We start from the raw sequence: 24,777 nt of genomic DNA on the forward strand, positions 1-24,777 counted from the left end.
TTAATGTTTTTCAGTCCACTAAGCAGCTTTGCAGATACTGAATAGAAAAGTCCTGGTGGTCAGTTGCTTTTGAAGATGAAGAGTCCAATATTAAACACTAAGTTCTAATTGCAATTGTCAGAGGGACTAGGGCAGGCAAGCACCAAAATTGTCTTAAGCATAAAATGCTTAATAGTGATGGTGACACTTAAAATTAATTTGCTGTTTGAGACTGAAGGTAACTCTTGCCTGGGCCATCCACTACCCACCATAATGTTTCAGCTCAGGCCCTCTGGTTCTAATGAAGATGTGAATTATCCATTCAATTTCATTAGAAAAAAGTATCTTCAGCACCAAGCTGCTGTCATACTGCAAGTAATTTTCAGGAGAAAACAGCTGTTTCCAGTAGCAGCACTCTGTGGGTTACCAAGAGAATTCCTTTTCAAGGGCCTTTAAGAAATGATAAGTCAGTGACAGAGGGAGCCATAGTTAACATTCTTTATTGACAGATGTCAAGCCAAAATTAAAATTTGACATTGCTTACTTGTACTGTATAAAAAGTTGAACTGATATAGCAGTAAAAGGGCCAGTTGTCTGGATCAGTAATCATTGATGCTTTAGGAAATTTTAGAATAGCAGTTACAGAACTCATCCACTGATTGATAAATAAGATGTAACAGCTACCACTCAGTTTTGATCAGAGAGCTTTTAAGGCTGTGTTTATGATGCTGCTTGGGCTACAGCTTCTGTATCAGTATTGCAGATGCACCTCCTCCTCCATTGCAGATTCCTGCAAGACCATATTGTCCTGGTTTCAAAGCATGCGCCATGTGAACGACAATTCTTGCTCCAGACATTCTAGATATCAGAAAAACAAAAGAACATAGCTTAGTTTAAAGGAAATTCTCAATTTGACCTACACAGGGACGTTGGTAGAACATAGTACCAACAAAAACACGGAAACAATCCTTTTGTCTGCAGTTCAGTGCAGTACAGATTAAGTACTGGAGCTAGAGAGGAATAAACACAAGGTTCTTCAACATGGCATTTTTGTTTGTGTATGTATAGCTAAAGTTTCTTTGGGAAAAAGAAATCACCTCTATGTCAGCCTGTATATTACAGAGTACCTCTACAAGCAGCAAAGCTCTTTCAAAGAAGGGATCTCCCATAACCAAATCAATAATGAGGATTAAATTCAAACATACTCTTATTTGCTTACAACTCATTTACCTAGAAGACAATGCCTCTGTGCAGAGAAAACCCAGAGCTTATTTTGCTTACCCTATTGGATGTCCAAGAGAGACAGCTCCTCCATTAATATTTACTTTTTGTGGATCAATGTCCAGCATTTTTATATTGGCCAGCACCACAACACTGAATGCTTCGTTAATTTCCCACATTGCAATGTCTTCTTTTTTCAGGCCTGTCTCACTTAGAATCTAGAAATAATACAAAATAATTACTACTATTAAAAAAATAGGAAACTAATTAAAGAAATAATAGCTCTATTTTGAAGTCAGTGACTCAGGCTCCCCATACTCTGATTCACAAATTCACATTTTAGGAACCTCTTTGTCAGATGGGAAAAAGCAAAACTGAAGGACTGAACCACAAACTTGACTTTTCACCAAAGAAGGAATGGTGAGCAGCCCATCCAAGGATGCACTTCCATCACACAACACTAAGACTGCTGCTACAGTAAGCCCATTTAAAATGACACAGTACTGCCTCACATCATACACCTATCTTCAGTTCCTTTTAGAACAAATCTACCCATGTATAATCATACTTATTTTGCCTTTTGGCCATACAAGTTGCAAAACTTCAAAGGTGCAAATGTGTCAAAAGTTGCTAAAAGCAGAATAGAACAATACTCTCTTTCAAAATAGGTGTGAGAAATTTGTTAACTCTGAAGATCTGCAGTTTAGCCTTGGTCCTCTGTAAAACATCTGTTCTTTGTATTTATGACATCATTAAAATTTCAATCCTAATTCAAGAAGACCCACTGAGAGGGGATGAACTGACAGTGGAATGCTAGGGAAGCTTGTTTTTTTCTAAAACTCACTCAGTTTTAGTCTTACCTTAGGAACAGCATATGCAGGTGCAATTGGAAAGTCAATAGGATCAACAGCAGCATCTGCAAAAGCTGAAAAAAGAAAAATAATTCAGAAAAGGTGTTTAAAGACCTTGTGTTTTTACCATACATTATTTTCTTTCTTTGCAAGCAGCAAACACTGCCAAGATAAGAGAAATTCTGAATACCATGGTCTATGAAATAGCTGCATCTAAAACATAGTGCCCTAAGCCACACAATAATATTTTCCAAATTTTATTATTACATATAGAATATTCTGTTTATGGTCAAAAGTCTGCTGTTGTAACACCTGAAATTTCAAGGACTGTGCTGGGAAGATGCAGCCATGATGTCAGGTAAGCAGCCTAACAGGACTCCCAGTCTGAGAGCACACTATGGGAGTATTTTCCAGGACTTTCCTAGAGGTAAGGAAGATCATACCTACTATCCGTGCCAAAGGTTTGACTTTCAGTCTCTTGGCTGCCTCTGTAGTCATCAGCACCAAAGCAGCTGCTCCATCATTCAGAGTACTGGCATTAGCAGCTGTAACTGTTCCTAGAAAAGGAAAAACATCCCTTAGGCAGAGGTGAGAGTGTTATGCAAAATAGCTCACATATATCCTGTGAAGGATTGTTTCTCCCTGAGTTCACTGAACATGAAGTCTCAATCATTTGGTGAAACCTGTTGCACTGAGTTAACTAAAAATGAGTTGGTTTTTGACATCTGTTTGATGAAACAATGCAGCCAGAGGTACTTGTATCCTTATCCCAGTGCCAGTTTAGATCATGCCTTCCATGGCAGCTGCACTGCTGGCATTGTCACAGAATTCCAGCTCAGGAGGGGTTGTGAATGAGGGGCAGTTTTGACTTAGCCAGGAAGGTTTATCAATTACAGATTTGGGAAGCCACTCCAGCTGCACAGCAACAGGAGTTTACACCTGGCAGAGACCAAGGCCCAGTGAAACTGAAACCCACCTGTCACTCTTTTTAAGGTGAATGTCCCAAACAGAGGTGTTCACCGGTTTAAGGTTCTTGGACCATCTTTTAATCCAAGCCAGTTCCTGCTGTTGTGCAGCATGTTTCTTTATCTCAGCAGACATTTAAAATTAAAAGGGCTGTTGTTGAGCATTCATGCTCTTGTGAATAGACTCTCCACCCTGACAAAGCATCCCTGCACTTGGCAGAAAATTAAGCAGTTCTGTTATGATATTTACCGTTTTCTTTTTGGAAAACAGCTTTCAGCTTTGGAACTTTACTGAAATCAACACGTTTGTATTCTTCATCTTCGTTCACTTCTGTATCTGGCTTCCCTGAAATTCAGATTTGGTTTAGTATTTTGTAGAACAGTTGACTAAATACTGCTTTATATAAATAACTTATTTCAGTAAAAAAGTGCAAATGCATGTAAAACGCACATCAGGAAATGTGCTTACATGAACTGAAAAAAAAAAAGTTATTCCTTAATCAAATTTATTTGCAGAAAATCCATTTATACTTCCCAGTGGCTGAACAAAAAGGACAAAGAGCCTATCTTTAATGTAAATTAAAACAAATCGATACAAATAGATGTCTTTTAGCCATAACTGAATTCAATAGCTAACTTTCACTCAGACCAAAAAAAAAAAAAAAAAATGGTGTGCAACATTGAAGAAAAACTGAAAAACAAAAACCAGATGACAGGTCACTGACTGCTGTTTACCAGAAAGTCTGCCTAACAGAAAATTCTTAGGTGATCAAAATGAATGTTCCTGAGATTCACATGTCTAAACAATACAATTTGCAGTGAATACAAACAACATTACAGCTTTCTATAAGAAACAAAATTCATCTCATCACACCTTTCCACAGTACCTTTTTTTGAAATAGTGACAGGAACTATTTCATTTTTCAGTACTCCTGAGTCCCAGGCTGTTTTGCTCTTGGTGTAAGAGCCTATGGCATAAGTGTCTTGCTCCTCTCTGGAAATAGTGAACTTCTTGGCAGTGTTCTCAGCACAGTTGCCCTTGGAGGAAAACAGGCCTGTTAGGTTTGGTATTCCTGAAGATGTAAAGCTCAACTACAACTGAAAAAACCTCAACCAGCAGATTTCCAGAACTGAATGTGACTAATATTGGTGTTCTGTTTCTGGTTTACACAGTCGTAACAGTAACAAAAGTAACTTATGGTTTTGAAATATAATTGTCAGATTTAGCAAATGTTTTCTGGATCCAGATTATCAAATCCATAAAGGAACTTTCCTTATAAGGCTTTTTTTTTCAGTTTAACTGCATGCAAAAGTAAGTTTAAAGTGCTTAGGGCTGACACCTTCAGAGAATGAAGATTATTGTTCAGCCACAGAAGCACATGTCCACATCATTTTCCTAGTGTTTTCACTCCATTATTATCTTGCCTATTCCAAAGATTACAAGAACAGGTCAACACACAGGGCCTTCAGAATCTCTAAAAAGCTCTAAAACTCAGAATCTCTAAAACTGTAGAAATAAAAATATGTATCCCTTTTTTCTAATAACTGTAATGAAATAAGTAGAACAAAACAACCAAATCAGTTTTTATATAGGCAAATCATGATTGTAATTATATACTCACAATTCATTACCATCACTGTCTAAATATCCAGTGACAAAATTTAAAAAAAACTCATTTAGTCAACTGGAAAGATTTGCCCTTGAAAGGTTTTGTTCCACCTCTCATTTCATTGGAAAACTCAATGAATCAACACAAAACCCTTTAGTATTGTGTCCCTCCAGTTCTTCAAATAAGGAAGTTCATTTCTATGTAATGAATGAAATTTAAGTCTTCAAACCTCAAAGCACCAGCAACTTAGGCTACTGCCAAAATACAGACAAGAGTAATTCCCAAAGCCATCCTATGGACTTTATTGTATGTTCTCACACAGACTGTCAAGGCTTTCTAAACAACCTACATCTGCTATAAGACAGACAAAAGGTTCCAACATACAGTCCCAATCTATTAAAACTTGGTGTGTTATAACCAACTGCTAGAATTTTTCCTCACATGAGGGAACTATCAAAGCCACCCTTTAGATTCCTATAAAATCCTCACATTCAAAATCCATTTTAGCTGAAATGTGGGAATGAGTTTCAACATTCCCACATAGCCTAAGCACTAGGGTACAAAAAGAATAAATCATACACAAGTGAGGTCTGTACCAAATCTATGAATCAAAGTAAATATTCTTCATGACATGTTTTCCTGTATCCCAGAAAGAACACCAACTGATCAATCAATACTGCTCTATAGCTGTGAATTGCCACTGGGTAAAGGTCAGAAATATTCATAAGCTGAAAGCAGCCATTCTCTTTTTAAACTTTTCTTCCCTGGTGATTGTTCTTGATTGTCTTTGCATCAGTTGTTTTCCAAACCCATCCAAAGTTTGCCCTTGTTTGTCCAATTTAAGTTACCCTGCTGATGAGTAAGCACACCAGCTGACTCAAACCTTCCCACAGGAGATATGAGATATGTACTCTGGGGGAGGGAAAAACATGAGCCTGCTGGATCCTTCAGAGCAGATATCCTCACAGACACCAAGCAACTTGATTGCTCCCTCCCTCAGATGGAGCAACAGCAACCCATCAGCAGCAGAATTAATTTTTCTCTTAATCCTTGCTTTAGGCTATTCAGACTGCAGAGACAGGTAATTACAAACTACTCTGCTATTCTGGTCTGGTACTGCAGGAAACCTGGAAATGGAAGACTTTTTTCCTCCTCATTTCCAGGCTTGCTAGAGGAAGCAGTTTCATAACAACTATAAGCAAGCTTTTCAGATCTGCATCAGGTCTATCTATGGTTGATACATGAGCACTGTGCAGGAATATTTACCATATGGATATGGTTGTAAGCATCTGTCAGCCCATCTTTTACTATCAGGTCTTCCAGCTTTACTCCTCCATAAGGTGTTGCCCCTCTGCTCATCGTGTAGGGAACATTGGACATGCTCTCCATTCCACCAGCAACCATGACATCCTGCTCAAAGGAAACAAGATGAAGTTAATAATCATGCAGTTGTAGAACCAGTATTAGTAAAAGCTTAAGCATGGACACTTTATATTTCTCAGAAGTCTTAGAGAAGGACATAAAAAGAACACCCTTTAAGCATTTAAAAAGCAAACAGGAACAACTGAAGATAGGTAATCCAACCTGGCAGAAACATGACATGAAGTAATAAAGGAAAAAAAAAAGAAGGCTGAGGACAGCTATTGAAAAGACAGATTGGAAAGGCAGTGGAGGATATGGAAGCAGCAGCAGACTAGAGGAACAAGAATCCCTGGCATTAAAATTCCATTAAGTGAAAGACCTGGAGAGAGAGCCAGTACAATTGTTTATATAATGGTGTACACTGACTCAAGCCACTGGGAACCATCACTGTCATACCACAGATACCTCACAGCCCACAGCCAGGAAAAACAAACCAATACCAACCCCCCCATAATTAATAGCTCTAAGAGATTAATAACTGGCTGAGTCTCTGATTTTGCTGAGACTGGCAGCACAGCTTGTATGATTAATTCAGCTGAAAATTCCACTTCTATTCAGAGCTCATGGCCTACATCTGTCAAACCAACCAAAGGCACAAGCACTCTCATGAAGTCATTGGATATAAATGACTAAATCCAAATGTAGCTGTTTACAAAGACATGCTGGGCCTGGTTCAAAGTCTGGTGACAAGATTTCCATCAACTTCAGCAGGCCCCAGACAAAGTGCTGTTTTCTGCAGGGCAAGGCCAAAGCAATAAAGCAGTTGCTTAACTCCAGTTACACTGTGATTTCCACAGAAGGCACATCAAAATTTAAAGACTTTTGTTTTAAACACACACAGAAAAGTCTTCTTCACTTATGAGCCACTTACTTTTAAAGCCAAATATATATATAATTGAACTGATTATATTTTCACTTCAGAGAACCAAAGATGCTGCCAAAATGCTTTGGGTGTGGAATTAAAAACAAAACTGAAATGTCTTTCTTCACATTGACACTTCTCCCACATTCTTTGCTGTGCAGCATTTAATGGCTTACTGAAAATGATGTATTCTCCTATCCTCCCATCAAGTGACAGAACTTTTTTTCCCATTGTACAGAAAATCTTGTAAGAAAGTTGACAGAGATGAGCAATTCTCCTTCATCAAGCTCTGTAATGAAAAAGCTTATTCATAAACAAATTCTGCTTCTTCTAAAATAATAAATAAGCCTGAAAGATCTTTAGTGTACCTGGAAACAACATTGCTTGAACACGTGTATTTAATTCATTTAAATGTTAACACGGTCTGAAAGTCAACTTACCAAAAACTAAGTACATAAAAATTTCTTCACCTTTTCAAAACTGAAAGCTTGAAAATTCCCTTAATTATATTTTGGGGGCTGGACTGGTAGGTGGGGTGGGGGGTAGAGAGATGAGAAAATACCCCCCAAACAATCCACCTTGTTTCTTCAGCTCTAAAAACACATCTGAATTTTCCAACTATAGTATTTACTTTCTTTTCTGTTTTGAACTCAAACATACTTAACCGACTATAAAATTAGGGTTGCATAAACAAAACAAAACAAGCCCTTGCTAATTAGCTTTATTATCCCAAGCCAAAACACAATCCCAAATCAAAGAGCACAGCTATTGGTAGGACAGGATATACAACATTAACTGTGTGGTTTTTTCCATAGAACAGCACAAAATCCACATACCTGACTCCCACACATCAGGCTTTGTGCTGCCATCATGATTGATTTCATTCCTGAAGCACAGACTTTATTGACAGTTGTGGTAGGAGTGGCGATCGGCAGACCTAAGTCAGAGAAGTTTGTACAGCTGTTATTTGGAGGGCAGACTTCAGCATTTTATTGGTGTTTCAGCAATATTTCATATGGCACCAGTTTTTATCTAAGCCCAGGATGTCCAGCTTGCACAGTTTAGCCTGCCAAGGCAATTTATCTACACTTATTCATAGTTCTTGGAAACCCCTGCTGTTTCTCCCCTTCCAACAACTGACTTGTGATAAGGGGAAAGGCAAGGAAATGGAAGATCAAGGAAGGGACTCCAGAACTGCTCCTGTTCCTAAAACCCTGATCTCTGCTTCTAAGCAGCACCCAAGGCTGAAAAAGCATAAATAAGCTGCAGAATTTAGCAACTGGCAACAAGACAGACCCCATGCCAGGCTGGGCAGGGCTCTGAGCACCCTGCTCTAATGGAAGGTGTCCTTGCCCACAGCAGGGGGGTTGGAATGAGATCTTTAAGGTCCCCTCCAACTCAAGATACTATATAATTCTGTGAATGAAGAGAGCCATATTTATCACTTTGCCTAACATGGAAGTAGTTCCTTTTCCTTCAAAAATGTACAACAGATCCAAGAAAGTGCATAGTTCCTCCTTGACCTACAGGCTTACCTAGAAACAAGCTAAGCTATGGAATCCCACCCCCACAGAAGAATGGAGAAGTTAATGTTACAGCTAACATCATATAGTGAATACTTCCAGTGTCAGCTCCAGACTCCACAGGAAGATGAGATGTAGACACTCATGTGTTGAAGGAAACTCATTGACTCCTTATCCAGTAAGAACTAAGAATAATAATACACCAAAAAAAAAGTCTGTTTTGTGAAAGATTCAGAGCAGCATCCATCATTACTGTAAAGTACTGTGGAATTACCAGCCTGATCTCCAGTACTGTCTTCTCCAGGTTCTGCAAGCACTTCAGGCAATAACATCCCACTTGCGTGAGTGCAATGTGCACCCTTCACCCATCACAGGGCAAAAAGCATCCATGGACAGTCCTGACAAAGGGCTGCCCACCAGTCTGCTCTAACTCACAGCCCAGTAGATCCCAGCTACATAAAGACAGAAAACCTTCAACCCCAGTGCAAAGAGAAGGATTACCTGCACCCAAAACTGCTTGTCTGGCTGGAGCTTGTCCTTGTCCAGCCTGCAGGACATTGCCCATATAGGCCTCTTTCACTTCTTCTGCAGGGATTCCTACAAAACAAAATTGTTTTGATTCAGGATCCTTTTGACAAAAGTTCCCTTTGACGTTTTCTATCAAAGACTAATAAAACTTGCCACATCCAACCCATATGCTAACAGAACCCAGGCCTCAGTGGGTGCATTCCAGATCTCTACCCTCATATTCATGGAGTATGGCGAACTGGTGATCCCCCCAGAAGATAATTCCCCTGTCACTCTGCAGGACAAGCTGCAGTTATTTCATCGAAGTCAACATTTCCAAGTCTTACTAATCACCTGAGAAGCTCGATTTCCATGGATAGTTAAATGCCCAAAACTTTTTTTGCGCTAGAATTATGTCTAAAGACAATTTTGTTTATTTAGCATGGGCAAGCCAAGGCCATAGCAAGCTACCACCACAGAGAAGAGGTATGCTCTCCTGCTGCATCTCTTGCAACAGCCCTGGTGTCCAACTTCCTATAGTATTAACCCTCCTCTTCCCTAAAAAAATTTTTTTGCTAGACTGAATCTGTCAAAAGGCTGACAAGGCTGTGCTTCAAGTACATGCACCCACATAAAAACTGGGCAGGGAAAGGAAAGGCCACTGGTCTCAGCAGCAAGCAGCCTTTGCATCAGCTTACACATGTCATAAAAACCCATCCCAACAAACCAAATACCATGTTCAATCACATTTGGAATAGCACAGATACCCCTAGGCTACATTCTGCTCCTAGAAGCAGCTCTTAATTCAGATTGAATAGAAGTCTGACAGTCAACTTTACTTAAACGGCTTTTGTGGATAGACTTAAAAATGCCACAGGAGCAAAAAATCCAGGACATTGCAGGTTTTTTTCATTACCAAGCCATTGAAAAGACACCGAGCCACTTAAGGTTTTCTTTGTCACAGAGAAAAAAAATGTGTATGCATACCTGCTCTGGCAATTGCTCCCTTAATTGCAATGGAACCAAGTTTAGTGGCTGGCAGTGAGGAAAGAGACCCTTGGAAAGATCCAATAGGTGTCCTTACAGCACTTGCTATCACCACCTCCTAAGTGCAGAAGAATAGAGTAAAAGTCACAATCTCTCTCACAATTGCACACATATAGCAGTATATTTTAAATGTATCTACTTGTTATTATTTCATTGATGTCACAGCTTCTCTTTCATCCTGCAAGTGCTTCAGAGCACTAAAATCTGTATTAATGCGTGCAGCATGGAGAGTAAACATAAGGAGATTGGTGTGCAGCTGCAGCACTACAACCTTGGGATCATGGAGCTGTGGTGAGATGGCTCACATGGCTGGAGTGCTGCCATGCAGGGATAAGGGCTCTCCAGGAAGGACAGGTCAAGAAGACAAGGCAAGGGGGCAGAGGAGAGGCCTTGTGCGTTAAGGGACAGAACAGGTGGAGTGCATTGAGCTCAGCCTTGGCATTGATTATGTTTGCAAGAATCCTGAACATCCTGGAGCAAAGGGGGAACAAAGAAAGCTGGCTGATGTTCAAAGAGGACCCTTTTTGCTCCAGAGCAATCCATTCCAACGAGCAATAAGTTGGGTAAAAATGCCAGGATGGATACCAAAACTCGCACACAAAAATGAATTGTACAAGAGATGGAAACAGGAACTGAGAATCTGGCACACAGTCTGAGCATGCAGGGATGAGGTCATAAAGCCAAGAATTAAATCTGGCAAAGAATGTCAAAAGCAAAGGAAGGGCTTCCATGAGCACCTAAGAAGCAAGGAAAATATGGGCCTCCTTGGTGACAAAGAACAAGGCTGAAATACTGAATGCTGAATGCCTGATTTGCCTCAGTCTCCAGTGCTAAGAGTAGCCTTCAGGAATTCCAGGCTCCAGAGACTGGGGGAAGGGTGGAGCAAGGAAGATGCACCCTTGGTGAAAGAGGAACAAGTCAGGACAAACTGGACATACATAAATCCATGGGTCCTGACCAGATGCCCCCATGAGTTCTGTGGGAGCTGGCAGGTGACTTTTTAAGGTCACTTTCAATAATGTTGAGATAGTCACAGCCATTATGTGTGGTGCCCAAGGAGTGGAGGAAAGCCAAGCATTACTCCAATCCTCAAGTAGGGTAAGAAAGAGGACCCAGGGAACTACAGGTCAGTGAGATCCATCTTAACCCCTGGAAAGGGATGAAACAATCCTAATTGTTTCGTCCTAATCCTAAAAAATCCCAATCCTAAAAAAAACATTTACACTAACAAGAAAATCATCAGGAGTCATCAGCATGGACTCACCAAGGGGAAGCCACGCTCAGACAAACTGCCAGCCTTCTACAATGAAGTGACTGATCTGGTAGAGGAGGGAAGAGCAGACATGGTCCACCTGGACTACAGTGAGGCTTTCACCTCTGTCTCCCATAAAATCCTTATACAGAAGCTAATGAACTATGGGCTAGACAAGCAGATGGTGAGGGGGATAGAAAAGGGCTGAATGGCCAGGCTGGGATGATGATAGAGGCACAAAGTCTGGTTGGAGGCCAGTTAGCAGGGTTCAGTACTGGTCCAGTCCTGTGTCACATCTTCATTAGTGAACTGGATGATGGTGCAGTGCACCCTCAGCAGGTTTGCTGGTGACACCAAAAGAGGAGTGGCTGCTACACCAGAGGTCTGTAGTGCCACAGAGAACTTCAACAGCAGCACCTCACCATGGAGGTGAGTATATGAATACTGCAAGGAAGGGTGCAAAGAAGGTAGAGCCAAACTCTTTTCAGTGGTGCACAGTGGGCACCAACTGACACAAAGGAGTTCCCACTGAACATCAGGAAACATTTCTCCACTGGGGGTGTGGCTGAACTCTGGCACAGGTTACCCAGAGTGGTTGTGAGGTCTCCACCCCTGGATATACTCAAATGCCCAGGTGCCAGCAGAACGTGTAAGCAGCAGTTTATGACATCCAGCCCTATTTTACTCTTATTTTGCCTCTTAGCTTTAGTGTTACATCCATGTGTGCACCCAAAAACCCTGTGAGAGCAGCATGAGAACCTGGCACCAAAAAGGCACATGCCAGACCTCTGGCTGCCCCTGACAGCTGTCAAGAAACAGCAGTGACTGCTTCCAGCTGTACTGGTTTCAGTGAAAGTTAACCACAAAGCTTTACAGGGCCTGGTCATGAGGGTTTTTCCATTTAGGCAAAGAAAGAAAACACTAGGAAAAAAATAAAGACAAATGATACTTGTTTAAAACTATGAAGGGCTGTCTATTACTGTAACCCCTTCATCATGACTGACTTCATGAGTGACAGTAACAAACTTGTCCTCATCTTTCACATTGTAACAGCAAGTTGCAGGATAACACAAATAATTTCAAAGGGATCAGTTAATATCAGCTGTATTTTCCCAATTCTGGGTTAACAGTTACATGAAGCTTACATCAGCTGACACACTTCTAATTTCGTCCCACACTTAGCCAACCAAAATAAACTGCAATCTGAGTTATTTCAGATTTTGCAGTAAAATGTGGCTTGGGCACAAGTGACACTGTCTTTAAGCTAGTTTTTTTGTGATGATTTTCTTAAAAATGTCAGTGATTAACAAGCAAATCTAAACCAGCAGTTGATTAGTCAGAGAGTGCTTTATACTTACATTTAAAGTACGCTGTGATGCATAGCCACGGCTTGTATACTTCAGAGCCTGAAAACAAGAAAGTCCTCAGAATCTCACATCAAGAAAGCCAGTGCCATAATGTTTCATTCTGTAATGTACCCATTTTCATAGAAGTCATTATTTCAAAAATTAGTATCTAAGAAACACTGGAAAAATATGAAAAAAATCATGACATGCCTTTGCAAAGAAGTGTAGTCTAGTACAGTCTCACCATAACATCTGTGATAAAATGTTTTCTGAAAAATAAACAAATATTCCTTCAAAAACAACACCAAATTCATTTTATCCAAGTCTGTTATGTACACCTATAGCATATATCTAAGCCAGGGGTGAGTGCTGTTATCTTGAAAAAGTTACTAGTCCCTCTGTCTGCTTCCCTGGACGTTGTTCATTCATTCCTACCATTAACTCCACTGCTTTTAAACAGTGGCAGTTTGCATCTACAACTCCCACTCCCTTGGTGTTTTATAAACAAAAATGAGGACAACAAATTCAGAACATCACACCAAGATAGGATAATAAAACAAAACCAAGAAAAAGGGATTATCTGAGCAGTCGAATTCACCAGCCAGTAGCTTCATACAATTAAGCAGTGCAAAGATACAAAATTATATCTGTAGGTATTGTTTCATATTAACAGAGTGATCTTTCCATTAGTGGCTTAAACCACTTTCTTTAGCCATTTCCTGAGACAACACTTCAGCATACTGGAAACTTCTGGCCTTCTATCTGTAATTACTGAATTACAGCTAAATAAATACTAATTAAAAACAACTGCTTAAGGATACAACAAGAACACTACCATTTTTATAAACTAGACAAAGCTTTCTGGTTGTGTCTCAACATGAAAATTTAGCCTGTTTCTCCTCTTCATTTGCCAGCCTTCAACTAACAAAAGGCTGATTTTTTTTTTTACTGCTCTGAATTAGTTGTTTGCTTTTTGGTTTTTTCGGGGATTTTTGTCTGGTTTTCTCCCCAGCTCAACTTATAATAGCCAGCTGGAAGTTTAATTTAAAACTTCTCCTTGAAAAAGAATTATGTCCCTTGGAGGGCTTTAACAGCAGTGCTTCTAAGGGTTGGTGCCAAAAAAACAAAGCCTAGTAAAATAAATACCTATACTACCATAAATACTCTTACTGCACAAGGCCTGAAATTTAAACTGGACTAAGAGACAATTGTTTACCAAGTGCAGCTGGCATCTGCTAGGAGTATTCATGCTCTGTCGTGAAGGAAGGAAGGAAGGAAGGAAGGAAGGAAGGAAGGAAGGAAGGAAGGAAGGAAGGAAGGAAGGAAGGAAGGAAGGAAGGAAGGAAGGAAGGAAGGAAGGAAGGAAGGAAGGAAGGAAGGAAGGAAGGAAGGAAGGAAGGACCCACTTGCACAGCTGGTAAAATGCCACCTCCAGCTTAGCATACGGCATTCGGATGCGATCCACTCGCCCTCCTTTCTCCCAGCACAGCTCCTACCGCCGTGCGGGGTGCCAGCACCTGCCCCCACAGTGCCAGCAGCGCTGCCGCCACACCGGCTTTGGGGGCAGCAGCATCCCACTGCCCAGCTGAGAAACAACACCCACCGGTGTAAATTTATATCTGTACACTGCTTAATTAGAGGAACCCAACCCGAGTGCAGGCCCGGCCCGGCCGGGACACCGCTATGGCTGCAGCGGTACCGGACAGGGCTCGGCACCCGCGGCGCTGACAGTGGAAGAAGCCGCGCTCAGGATCGCGGATAAAGGTCCCGCCGGGCTTAGCGCGGGGCCCGGGGCTGCGGGGGCGGGAGAGGCCGCCCTTCACCCCCACCCGGCCCGGGACCCGCTCCCTCCGCTCGGCCGCCTCCCGGGCCGGGGTTCCCGCACGGGTGAGGGGAGGGGGCGCAGCCGCCCCGCCACAGGGCACTGTGACCTTGGCCGAGCGTTTCCGGGCCCGGCGGCGGGGCCGGGACTGCGTAGGAAAGGAGAAGGTAAAGCCGGGCCCGGGATCGCCTCACCCGCAGCAGCCCCGCTGCCGGCCGCCGCCCGCACAGCATCGCCCCCGCTGCCGTCGCCATGTTCCCGCCGGCGCCCCCGTCACCTTCACCGTCGCCGCCGCCCCCGCCTACAGCCGGCGGTGCCCCGCCCCCTGCCCGCTGCCATTGGCCCCGCGGCGCGGGGCGGTGCCACACCCGCCCCTGCTATTGGCTGGTGCGGAAGGCGTGGCGGCGTCAGAGGGGGTGCCGCGTGCGTTGCCCTAGGGCCGCGGCTGCCGCGTGCGTGGGACCGCCCCAGCCGGGAGCCCCGTTGGGCTGGAGATCAGGCGGAATTCCTCCCGGGAAAGGGTGATCGGACATCGCCACGGGCTGCCCAGGGAGGCGGCCCAGTCACCGTCCCTGGAGGTGCTTAAGGAATGAGTGGGCGTGGCACTCAGTGCCACGGTCTGGGTGACACGGTGGGGCTGGGTCACGGGTTGGACTCGGTGTTCCCGGAGGTCTTTTCTGACCGAATGGATTTCTGCGGTTCCGCAGCGCCAGGCGCGTTCCTCTCGCCCGGAGGCCAGGCGTGGGGTGGACAGCCTGGGATGCCGCGCCGAGAAGGAAAATCACTGGTAGAGAACCTCATGGAGACAGCTGGAAAATCCTTGCGGGAAAAGAGCCAGCCCCCGGGGCTGTGTCCTCTCCGCCACCGCCCTTCCTCGGCCCGGCCCTCGCCCGCCCCACGCTTAACTCTGCTGCAGGTTAAGCTGACCTGAGCCGCGGACATTTGATCCCGTATCGGAAACATCCTGCGCACGACAAGGCCGTGGGGATGAAAGCGCCGAGTATGGCTTTGTGCCTGGCGTGCCCTTGTGCTGCAGCTGAATGCTGCTTTCAGAAGAGTCAGCAACTTAACTCCCCCTAAACCCCTTCCTGCCTGGCCATGGCATAAACCCCGGACTTGGTTAGCTCAGAATTCAAACGTGGCCGAGAACGGTCCCGGCAGCTGCCTGCACGGAGCGACTGATGCAGCTCAACCCAGCTGACCTCAGGCTGCCCATCCCAGTCCCACGGTCCTTGCTGCACTGCGCCTTCTCCCCTCGCACTCTTGTCTCTGAACCTGCATTTGTGCTGGAAGGCCAGCACAAAATCTCTACAGCTGTTTGCCAGCCTGACAGCGCTCCTCTTCACCCTGGCTCTCCAACATGCACAGAGCAAGGCCAGGAAAAGCCTGGATCTTTCCTGGTCGCCAGCTTTGTATCTCAAAGGAACAGATTCAGAACACAAAATTACTTTCTCTGAATTGTGCTGGAGCACACAGTCTAGGACAAGCAATTCTCTGTTTCTCATCAGTCTCTTCTCCTCAACCACTTTTTTAGTCCCTGAAGGAGTTAGTATACTGCTACAGTAACCCACAACTGAATGAAGCATTCCCCCGAGCTGAGGTCTCCCAGTCACATAAACAAGCATTTACTTGCACCTTTCCTTCCACTTGTACCCGAAACTAGAAAAAATGCCAAGAACCAGGCTTTGGATATAGCACTAGAAAGCAAGAGTATTTCAACAACCTGGTAACATTCATTTGCTACCTTGACTTTTTTTTTAATATTTGATCTTCACATTGTAGAACTAACATTTGTCAAAACTACTTCGATTGATTTTCTGTTCTACATCTCATTCATTTCCCTGTGAGAGAGGATTTCACTTTGTCTTTGCTCTCAAAAGTAAGATACTTCTTGCTTTCCATATATATATCCGAAGATTCTCCAGACATGCAGCGAGAGGCTGATTGGGACAGGCACTGGCGAGGGAAGCATTTGTACTCCTTTGCTTTCTTGACTCTCAGTAGCTGATGTTCTAAGGTGGTCTAGTCTAGACCTTTGATTTAGAGACAGTTTTCAAGTTCAAACCATACATAACAAAGGAACTGATAAATACTGTCTCAAGAAAAACTGAAGGTAAATATCGTCTCAGGAAAACCTGAAGGTTTTACTCTGAAAATATATATGTACCATATAGCAAAAACATCCAGGTTGGATGAAGATATTTTTCAGAAATAAGTAATGCTGAAAACAGGTAGAACAAAACCCAGTAAATTCTCATTTAACTTGCCTTTACCCCTGCGGTATAAAGCTCTTTTTCAGGCATATAACCTGCTAACATTCTTTAATTTTTTCATCATCTCTTCTCACCAAGATTGACTATGATGTACTAATTTCAAGGTCACTTTTGATGTCGTCACAGACTATTAAAAAGTCACACTGTGCTGCTCTTGCTTAGCTCAGCAGGTGGTATTTGCTTTGGCTATGCCCTGGATCCACAGAGGGAAGCAGCAGCTGCCATTTGTGACTCCAGCTGTTCTAACAGGTGTTTAAGGTTGTATGCAGGAGCTGAAGCACAGTATCCAATTGAATTTCTATAGTGGATCTCCATCACTAAAATAAATGAGGATCAAATGCCAGGCACAATGTCTACCTAGAGATGTTGAGATATCCAAGGAGTGGATCAAGAGCACAAGTGCTGTGAGGAGCAGCTGAGGGAGCTGAGGTTGTTCAGCTTGGAGAAAAGGAGGTTCAGGGGGACCTCATCACTCTCTGCAACTGCCTGACAGGAGGGTGCAGCCAAGGGTGGTGAGGTTGGTCTCTTCTAACAAGTAACAAAAAAATGGCCCCAAGTTGTGCCAGGGAAGGTTTAGATTGGATATTAAGAAAACTTTTTTTCATGGAAGGGGTTGTCAAGCAGTAAAACAGGGAAGTGAGTCACCATCCCTGGACTTAGAGGATGTGGCACTCAGGGACATGGTTTAGTGGTGCCCTTGGCAGTGCTGGGTTAACAGATTCAAGGGTCTTTTCCAGCCTAAACAATTCTATGAGTGCATGCTGACAGGTAAAGCAAAGAAGAAAATAAAGCCACATTCTCACTTTATTAGAAGAATGAACAAGGTTAAGCCTTTTGTATTTACATCAACCTAAACTGTGATCAATTTACAGGGGTAGGAGTTGATTTAGCCAAGGAACTCCTGCACAACTCCTGAACAACTTCTGCCGAAAAATCATTGGGAAAGACTATATATTGCCCTAACAGAGGGAAAAAAGTTTGGAAATAATAGCAACCTGCCATCAAAACTCTTCCCACATGAACTGCAAGTTGGCCAATTGCCATGCACAGTACTGAGCACTCACTCAAAAATAGCTGTTTATTCCATACAAATAGTTCTAAACTCTGCATGTACCAGAGAGCACAAAACACCAATGGTTAGCTGCTGCACTTAAAGAAGAGAGTTGATACGTAAAAAGAGATTAACATTAAAAGGCAAGAACAATCAGAGAAGAAAAGCCATTACATTAAAAGCACTCCTTCAGGCAAGTGACTGTTCCCACATCACGGTTTACTGCAGGATCAGCTCCCTGAAGGTCCTGGTGGCAACACCAGTAACTTTCAGTGATGCACCTTGTAAATAACTTCAAAGACAAATCAACCAAAATATTCAGCAATCCAAGTTCATCCCTGTGAGTTGCAGAAACATAACCCTGTTAAAAATGCCATAAACTAAGTTAGGCAACTCCCAGCCAGTTTTGGCATGGTAGGCTTTGATACACTGACTGAAAGACTACAGCTCATCTTTAAATAGAATTCAGAAGACTAAATAGCTCTACATATAATCTTACATTCTTAAAAATTTTTACCAAGAAAAGAATTGGAAGTCTCCACTTTTGTTTTTTAATTACTCTGATCATAACATCTGTTGGGACTTGAAGTGAGGCCAATTTCATACAGTGGCAATTTTAGGAGCAGCACCTGAATTCAACTTAAAAATTTTGTAGGGTGAGACACCAAAATACCTTGCTAAATGAGGAGTCTTTTAAATTACATTTTTATTTTGCAAGAAAATAAATTATACAACTTAAAAAATAAAATTCAAAAATTAAGCAGTACATCAAAATAGTTCAGCTGGACTGCCATACAGAAACTACCACCATTCAAAATTGTACAGCATTATTATCTTGGTAGTGGCACACATTCAAAATTGTAAATACCATACGGAGATAGTTATTACAACTCAGGAACCCGAGTTTGCTCAACACTCCAGACTACATATAGTGTATATGACAGGAAAGCTTTCATGTGTTGTTTATTTCACAAATATGACCTTAAAGAATTACAAAGATAGCATCCCAGTTATTTAGATGAAAATAGAAAACAGTTTGAGATAGCAAATCTTTCTGTAAAACTATCAAATCTTTTTGCCAATTGTATTTCTAAAATTTGCACTTTACAGGACAATGGCATCCCAATGCAGATAAATGCAAGATGTGAACATTCAGAACATTTATATTAATTTTAAAAAGATGAAAATGAGAAAGTCACATTGTCATTTGGAAATGTAACTGCATTACAGTCATAACAAAAAATAAATGAGTAAAAGAAGAAGCTAGGGACACCAACTGTGGAAAGAGGAAAATGGAAGACTTCAGAATTGAAACTGAGATTATCATCAAGTTGTTGGGACTGAGAAAGATTTAACAGTATTTCCTTATTAAACCCATTAGGAGTGATTTCCCCCCCGCCCCTTCTACACCAGATTTCGTTCCTTAGCTATTCACCGTGGCAGTGTGTGTGGCAACGTGTTTTTCAGATGCAGCACCTCCTTAAGCTAGGTCTTTGGACATATATATTCAGAGCTAAAAATTGCAGCCTTAAAAGTGCGTTGTTGCCATATTGCAAGTGAAGAATAGTTTTCATTTAGATCTGAACTCTACCCTCCCCAAAAGAACAGCTTACCCTAGGTATCTCCCTGTGCCCCAGGTAATACTAGTTTTAAGTGCATATTGGTGAAGTGACCTGATGAAGGATGCTAAACGTGATTCTGCATCTTTAACAAATTTGCTGGTGTCTGTCTTAGATTTCATAAAAAACCCGACATCCATTTCTGGTATATATTTAAAGAAAAAATGACCATGTCATAGGCACATTACCAACTGTATTTCCATCACAGGTTTTGAGAAACGTATAGGTACAATCAGGTTGTATTGTATTTATTAGTTGAGGGAATGTGTAGCTCCTTAGCTTTTAGCAAGCCTTTCCTTTCTGCATACATTCCAGCTTCCTAAAGAGTTGTATCTGAGATGCAGTCTCCTAAATTTCTCTCAAATTTAACCAATGGCTTCAAAATTAGCATTATCCCCTTGGCAGCTCTTTCCGTGTGACCATTTCACACCTTTCTTCTCTGGTTAGGGTTGGAATTTTTCATGTTGAAGAGTGTGCTCACTGTCGTGTTCTCCCCAGTTATCCCAAGTAAACATTTATTACTTTAAAGTTACAAAGACTGAAAGTCTTGCAGCACAAAGTGTTTTATTAGAATTTCGTTTTCTAATGTTCAAATAGTTTCATTGGTTAACTACACAGAGCACCACTTCCTTTTGATTCTGAATTGCAACACCACAGGGCCAGCATAAAAGATGCAATATTTTTAAACAGCATCTACTTTTGAGTGTCAATAGAGGCATGGAACACAAGCTGTAGGATTTCAATCAATTCTAATTGGCCAGGCCTTGATTTCTCCATCTCTTGGTCATGAAACCCTCACTACCAAAAACTTCTTACTCAAACAGATGTCCAAATACACACTGTTCTCAGGCAGTCACATTGGCATTTACATTAGTAACAGAGCACACAGCCTGCTTTAAGGGTGCAAACAGCCATTCTTGGAGAGTTTGCTTTTAAACCACTCCTGCATACTTTACTGTAACCATGTGAAAGTAAAACTCCTCCTCTTACTTACTGGAAGGCTTTCTTTTTTGACTAAAGTTAATTTTATCCTCTTCCCCATTTCATCATCAAAGATGAGGCCTTTAGATGTCATAGTTCAACTGGTTAATTAAAAAATAACTTCACACACTTGTCATTTATAGAAGAAATATTCATACAGAACTGAGTAAAGCACAACTTACCTTTGTCCTAAGACAGGCACTCTGCTCCTATGACTCATGGTATCGCTTCAGTACATGCTGGGACATTTCAGAACAGCAGAGAGTAGGGCAGTGCCAAATGACTACTTCAGATGATTGAGAATGGAAGAGGTAACATTAAGTAGTTGAGATTCCTGATGTGTGTTTGGCACTCTCTCTACATACACTGAACAAGGTATTTTTCCTTAGCATTTTATCATTTTCATTAGAAGAGTACTTCCTACCCTACCAGTTACCAAATGGAAAGCAGAGGGTTTGTTTTTCATATAAAGATGTTGACTAGTCCAATTGGATTAACCTTGCATGTATATAAAAGTTACCACTAAGGAAATAGTACAGGGATCTTCAAGTGTTATTCTCTTTCTGCGGGAGTTGTGCATAAATTACTCTTTAATGCATCCTGATATATGTAGTCATACTGAAATATTTGGAATATAAATATTAAATGTACAAGGAAATACACTTAATATTTCTGTTCCTATAGCAGACCCACCCATGAAAACTGCTTTTAGAGTGAAGTATCATTCAAGAAACTTTTACCTTGTCAAAAAGGATTGTAGCAAATCACCTGTCCAAATTAAGGTAACAACATATCCACTTGTTTACAGGAAACAATTTAAAAACAATGATCTCTTGCTTTGGGAAAAATATCACCGATGACTTGGAATTACTTTTGTGTCACTTAATATGTTAATTATTAAAATCCAGTTACTAGATTGAAGCACTGCTCTAGCAAACAGGTTTTAACTGTAACAAATACGGATCAGTTGTGACGCATGTGTTTGTGTCTCTCAAATGTTATTACATGAAATAAGGATCAGAGATGGACAGTACATTACTCTGTTGATCCAAAACACAAAAGTGAAAGTGCTACTTCTAGTCCTAATTGCATTAAAAAAAAAACAAACCAACAACCCAAAAACCAAAACCAAACAAAACAAAAAACAAACCCAAAACAAAACTAATAGCAGTTCCTCAGTGCATGAATATTTGAATATTTTTCCTTGTGCAAGTACTGGTCATCTAAAAACCCAAACCTGTATTCTTCCTGGTGGGTGTAAATCAAATCTACTTTAAAAAGTTCACAATGGGCTCTTCATGAATGCAAGTCTCCCACAAAACAGCATGCTGTTAAAAGTGTGCAACATGAGGGGAATGCCATCATGCTAGCTGAATGAGATTGGCAAAATATAGTCCTCTGTAAGGTAAGGCAGGGATTTTAATATGTAACGAAAGTCAAAACAAGTCCTTCTGCAGCACAAACTGTTGCAGCTGTCTGTCCAAGCACCCTTCCATTTATGTTCTCAGCATCCCGCAGAGTCCTCCAATTATGCCATGTATATAAAGGTGTTGATATCTGACTCATCTCTTCTGATATATTTGTGCTCTATAAGCCATTCAATTTGCTCTTTTATCATTTTCTTTTGTGGCAAGAACATGTTTTTCAATATTTCTACCAGTTCAGTCTGAAGCTGGGCATTAGTAATTTTCTTCCGCATCTTCATTATTTGGATGATAGCCTCCTAGTGGGGCACAAGAAAAAAAAAATTAAATACCTGGGTGAAGTGACAAAATGAACAGAGCATTAATAGGAGGCTCCTGGTAAGGAAAGAGAGCAAGGAAATCTGTATTTTTCCTTAGAAATCAGAAATATACTGCATTTTTTTAGCCTATATAGAACTGCTTTTACAAGCAAGCTGATAAAGGAAAAGAACGAAGCACTGGCAAGATGCAAGAGATATAAGACAATTCCAGTCAAAGGAGCAGTTAAATCCTATATCTAGAGTGTGAATTACTCACTGAAACCAAATGTTAACTCACACCCTGAGCAGAAGTCGCAGTTTACTCGTGATATAACTTGTTAACATTTCACTCATTTTCTAAGTACAACCAGGCATTAACCCTGCTGCTGCCAGAATAGTTACATCATGTTACATCAGGTGGTACAACTCACAATGTGCATGGCCTGCAATCCAGCCTGACTGACAGAACAGACCTGAAACTTGAAGACAAAATGAGACTCCATTGTATGTAATGATCCCCGATGCCTGAAAAAATTCAGGCTTTTTTTAAACTGTCAGCTCAAAAGATTTGGCATGAGTAGCTAACTATCAGCCACAAAGCAGGAAGCTGCAGTTTGTACAGCTAAGTAGCACTTACAGCATGATTCCACCTCCAAGATTATTCTCTTCATACAGACCAAAGAGATCTCAAAATCAACAAGCTGTTTATTCATGGTGGTGGCCAGTGTCAGTCAATTTTGCCAATCTGCTGCTGTCACCCACCCCTCACTGTATGCCTTCACCACTTGTGTAATATCTGCTTTGTCCTCTTTGAAGATGATGACCTGGTACTTCAGAACAGGAGGCTGATAGCTACAAGTGCACGAACACACATGCAGAATCAGGTATTTAAAAGGATCTAGAGTCATACAGCAGAAGTGACTTCCAGTGGCATTTAAAGGCACCCATTTCATACATCAACATCCAATGGTGGGCAGCATGTAATGATAATACAACAAATTACAGTAATGATAATGCAATAAAAGAAATAGGGGAATTTTGTATTCCTCTGGCAGGTTACTTGCCTGGGTTCGCAATATTCTTAGCTGGACTATTCCTTCATTCTCCTCTTCCCGCATCCTCTCTGTAGTAAGTTGCAATCGACCAATCAAATTTATCTTGCCCCTTTTCTGAACTTTAGCGTTTTTTCTGAAAAAAGTTGTATTGCATGAGAGTGAGCAAAAAAAAATACAAACCCCAAAACTTTCAATTATAAAATTCCTGTTAAACTTAAACTACAGCAGCAACAAGTACCATGATAGATTAGATACTTATAGGCTATTAGCATTGCAGCAGCGAGAGAGCTGTCTGACAGATCAAAACTCAATGCCAATGTCTCTGCACAATGAAACTTAAATAATGCTAGCAAGCATTACAAGTAAATCCAGCAGCTGAAACAACAGAATTTCAGAAAAATATATTTCAATTTAATTACATAAATCTAGAGCTTTTGGAGGAAGGTTTTACAACAAAGTTCAGGAAATATGGATAGTTAATATTCCATCAAAGAACCATCTGGGACAAAACCCAGCTATTGCAACAAAGAAAGCTGATGGCATTCTTCAGTGGTCACCCACAAACTTTCTCTACAGCCTGTGTCTTCTATCATGTCCTATCATCATTTTCCAAAGTTCAGAATCCTGATGACAGGAATAATCATTATGGCCCTGGGCAATAAACTAAGCCCCAGGAAAGCAGATTCATCACTTATCTCTTTCTCGACAGATCCAGATGTCCAGCTGCTGCTGAGAATGAGGCACAGAATCTGAGGTTCCTAGCAAGGAGCCAGTTCTCATCATAGACAGTGAGAGTGGAGGCAAGCAGAAGCAAGTAAACCACACTGAACGTAGTATGTATCACTTAGACATTCTCTCTTTGTATTATCTTGTGCTCAAAGGATTTCAAAGCACCAATAAAAGAGCACTGCAATTCTCACAGAAATAAAGACACTCCTCTCTGGGGAGAGCCACACCAAAAATCCTGGCTCTTGACAGCACACCACATCATTAAGCAGCTTCACTTCCTTTTTGTTAACTTATCATTGTTTCTGAACTTCTGTGTGTGTATAATAATCAATACAGCACTACTGCTCTGATTACAGGCTGTCTTCCATGAAATTTTATGGACTTACTGCTAACTCCAATTTTGTACTTAGTCCCTAAGTGTGTAAGAAATTTAATGTCACAAAAATTAGAATTATAAAAACATTTGTTTGAAGGGGCTGCTGGAGGTGATCTAGTCCAATCACCTACTTGAAGCATAACTATTGCCAAAATAAGTGAGTGCAGGGCAGCAAAGCATGTGTCTAGGTTCAAGAACAAAGGTTAAGTTAAAGTGAATTCCTTTAGTTATAAAACAATACATGGTTATTTTACTTTTCAAACATCATCTTACATTAAACTGAACTCCTGGTTCACCGAGAAGAGGGTTCCTTCTGTAAAGTCTTTGGGTGAATTGACTTGAGGTTCATATAATAAAACCTGACGTTTCAGCTTTGGAAATGCTACAAGAGACTACAGAGAAAAGGGAAGGGGGAGAAAGAATGAAAATAAATCACCAGACTTTCTAAATGGTAACAACTACTTTCTATAACCATAATTCAGTGCAGTACTGACTGTAGTGAGGAAACCACATAGCCTTGTTTGGAACTAGTAAAATCAGAGTGGGGACACAGTTTACCAAAC

The 24,777-nt window shown here is 41.3% G+C and overlaps 2 protein-coding genes across 2 annotated transcripts in view; both read right to left on the reverse strand.

Annotated features, from left to right (window-relative positions):
• Positions 1-463: 463 nt before the first annotated feature.
• On the reverse strand, positions 464-14,748 carry ACAT1 (acetyl-CoA acetyltransferase 1). Its single transcript, XM_054654502.2, has 12 exons — positions 14,602-14,748; positions 12,598-12,645; positions 9,928-10,045; positions 8,935-9,030; positions 7,747-7,847; positions 5,893-6,036; positions 3,904-4,054; positions 3,267-3,362; positions 2,495-2,608; positions 2,061-2,125; positions 1,261-1,418; positions 464-837 (listed from the first exon to the last, which is right to left on the reverse strand). Exons 1-12 carry the CDS (start codon positions 14,659-14,661, stop codon positions 717-719), a joined length of 1,272 nt encoding a protein of 423 aa, XP_054510477.1. The 5' UTR covers positions 14,662-14,748; the 3' UTR covers positions 464-716.
• A 3,671-nt stretch (positions 14,749-18,419) lies between these two features.
• The window catches only part of CUL5 (cullin 5), a 31,780-nt gene continuing 25,422 nt past the window's right edge, over positions 18,420-24,777 (reverse strand). The window contains exons 17-19 of the mRNA XM_054628534.2: positions 24,488-24,606; positions 23,119-23,242; positions 18,420-22,054 (exon numbers count right to left, since the gene is read on the reverse strand). Coding sequence (XP_054484509.1) covers positions 21,860-22,054; positions 23,119-23,242; positions 24,488-24,606 — 438 coding nt within the window. The 3' untranslated portion in view covers positions 18,420-21,859. The remainder of the gene's footprint in view (positions 22,055-23,118; positions 23,243-24,487; positions 24,607-24,777) is intronic.

The sequence above is a fragment of the Agelaius phoeniceus genome, chromosome 2 (assembly GCF_051311805.1).
Source record: "Agelaius phoeniceus isolate bAgePho1 chromosome 2, bAgePho1.hap1, whole genome shotgun sequence".
NCBI classification, from domain to species: domain Eukaryota; kingdom Metazoa; phylum Chordata; class Aves; order Passeriformes; family Icteridae; genus Agelaius; species Agelaius phoeniceus.